This window comes from Cebus imitator, unplaced genomic scaffold (genome assembly GCF_001604975.1).
Source record: "Cebus imitator isolate Cc_AM_T3 unplaced genomic scaffold, Cebus_imitator-1.0 Scaffold708, whole genome shotgun sequence".
Classification (NCBI taxonomy): domain Eukaryota; kingdom Metazoa; phylum Chordata; class Mammalia; order Primates; family Cebidae; genus Cebus; species Cebus imitator.
Genome location: NW_016108023.1, coordinates 1174364 through 1176428, shown reverse-complemented (window position 1 = coordinate 1176428; position 2065 = coordinate 1174364). Strand labels below are relative to the sequence as shown.

The window sequence follows — 2065 nt, the reverse complement described above, 5'->3', positions numbered from 1 at the left end:
GGAGGAAGGATGGAGGGAGGATGGAGGGAGGATGGAAGGGGGATGGAAGGGGGAATGGAAGGGGGGATGAAAGGGAGAAAGGAAGGGAGGATGGAGGGAGGATGGAGGGAGGGTGGAAGAGAGGATGGAAGGGAGGATGGAAGGGAGGATGGAGGGAGGATGGAAGGGGGAATGGAAGGGGGGATGAAAGGGGGATGAAAGGGAGAAAGAAAGGGAGGTTGGAGGGAGGATGGTAGGAGGATGGAGGGAGGATGGAGGGAGGATGGAACGGAGGACGGAGAGGAGGATGGAAGGGAGGATGGAAGGATTATGGAGGGAGGATGGAGGGAGGATGGAGGGAGAATGGAAGGGAGGACGGAGGGACGATGGAAGGGAGGATGGAGAGGGGGTGGAAGGGAGGATGGAGGGAGGATGGAAGGGAGGATGGAGGGACGATGGAGAGGAGGATGGAAGGGAGGATGGAGGGACGATGGAGGAAGAATGGAAGGGAGGATGGAGGGACGATGGAAGGGAGGATGGAGAGGGGGATGGAAGGGAGGATGGAGGGAGGATGGTAGGAGGATGGAGGGAGGATGGAAGGGAGGATGGAGGGAGGATAGAGGGAGGATGGAACGGAGGATGGAGAGGAGGATGGAAGGGAGGATGGAAGGATTATGGAGGGAGGATGATGGAGGATGGAGGGAGGATGGAGGAAGAAAGGAAGGGACGATGGAGAGAGGATGGAAGGGAGGATGGAGAGGGGGTGGAAGGGAGGATGGAGGGACGATGGAGGAAGAATGCAAGGGAGGATGGAGGGACGATGGAAGGGAGGATGGAGGGAGGATGGAGGGATTTTGGAGGGAGGATGGAAGGATGAGAGGAAGAACCTGAGCAGGGGGGCAGGAGGGGTAGGAGGTGGAGATGGGGAGGGGAGGAGGAAGAGAAGGAAGGAGAGGAGGAGGAGATGGTGAAGGAGAAAAAGAAGGATAGAGGGAGGAGGGGAAAGGAGAGGAGGAGTATGAGGATAAAGAGAAGGAGGGGAGGAGGAAGAGGAGGAGGGTGAGAAGGAGGAGAGGGAGGATGGAGGAGTGGAAATAGGGTGGAGAGGCATAGTAGTGGGAGGAAGAAGGAGGAGGGGAAGAAGAAAATGGAGAAAAAGCAGGGGAGGAGGTGAAGATGGGGAGGGGAGGAGGAAGAGGAGGAAGAGGAGGAAGAAAGAAGGAGAAGGAGGAGAGGGTGAAGGAGAAAGACGAGAAGGAGGGAGGGAGGAGGAGGCGGTGGATCTGGGCAGGCCGAGGTGTCCCTGGGGCGGGGGTCTTCAGCCCTGGCCCATCCCCTGACTTCGTGTGTTTCCCGCAGGAGCCAGGAGCAGCACCCCTGTGTCCACTACAACACGAATGAGCGAGGAACTCACACTGGCTGCGTGTTCAGTGACATCTCTGGCATCTCCAGGGGGTCCCCAGCAGCCTTTATCCTGGTGAGGGGCTCGAGTGAAGCCTTCCGCGTCCCCTGCATAGACCAGCATGTCATGTTTTGGGAGATCGGTGAGTGGCCCAGGCCCCCCCGGCTGCTCACAGCCTCATGCCAGCTCCCACGGCCCAGCTGGTCCCCAACATACACACAGGGCACTCCCATTTCCAGAGGCTGGGCGTTGGAGGGCAGGGGCTGGGCGGGCCGGCCCCTGGGAAGGTCTCTTCCTGGCTGGTAGAGAGTCGTCTCCTCATGGTGTTTTGCATGTTGTGGAGACAGAGACATAGAGGAGGTTCTGGTGTCTCTCCTTACGGGGACACTGATGCCATCATGGGTTCCATCATGGGTCATGGGACCCCCGTCATGGGTTCATCATAGGACATGGGACACCCCTGTCATGGGTTCTATCATAGGTCATGGGACCCCCGTCATGGGTTCCATCGTGGCTCATGGGACCCCCGTCATGGGTTCCATCATAGGTCATGGGACCCCCGTCATGGGTTCCATCATATGTCATGGGACCCCCGTCATGGGTTCATCATAGGACATGGGACACCCCTGTCATGGGTTCTATCATAGGTCATGGGACCCCCGTCACGGGTTCCATCATAGGTCA

The 2065-nt window shown here is 58.7% G+C and overlaps 1 protein-coding gene across 1 annotated transcript in view; it reads left to right on the top strand.

Moving 5' to 3' along the window:
* IL3RA (interleukin 3 receptor subunit alpha) overlaps positions 1-2065 on the top strand; it is a 26342-nt gene that overhangs the window by 13505 nt on the left and 10772 nt on the right. Inside the window, exon 6 of the mRNA XM_037735025.1 lies at positions 1339-1668. Coding sequence (XP_037590953.1) covers positions 1339-1668 — 330 coding nt within the window. The remainder of the gene's footprint in view (positions 1-1338; positions 1669-2065) is intronic.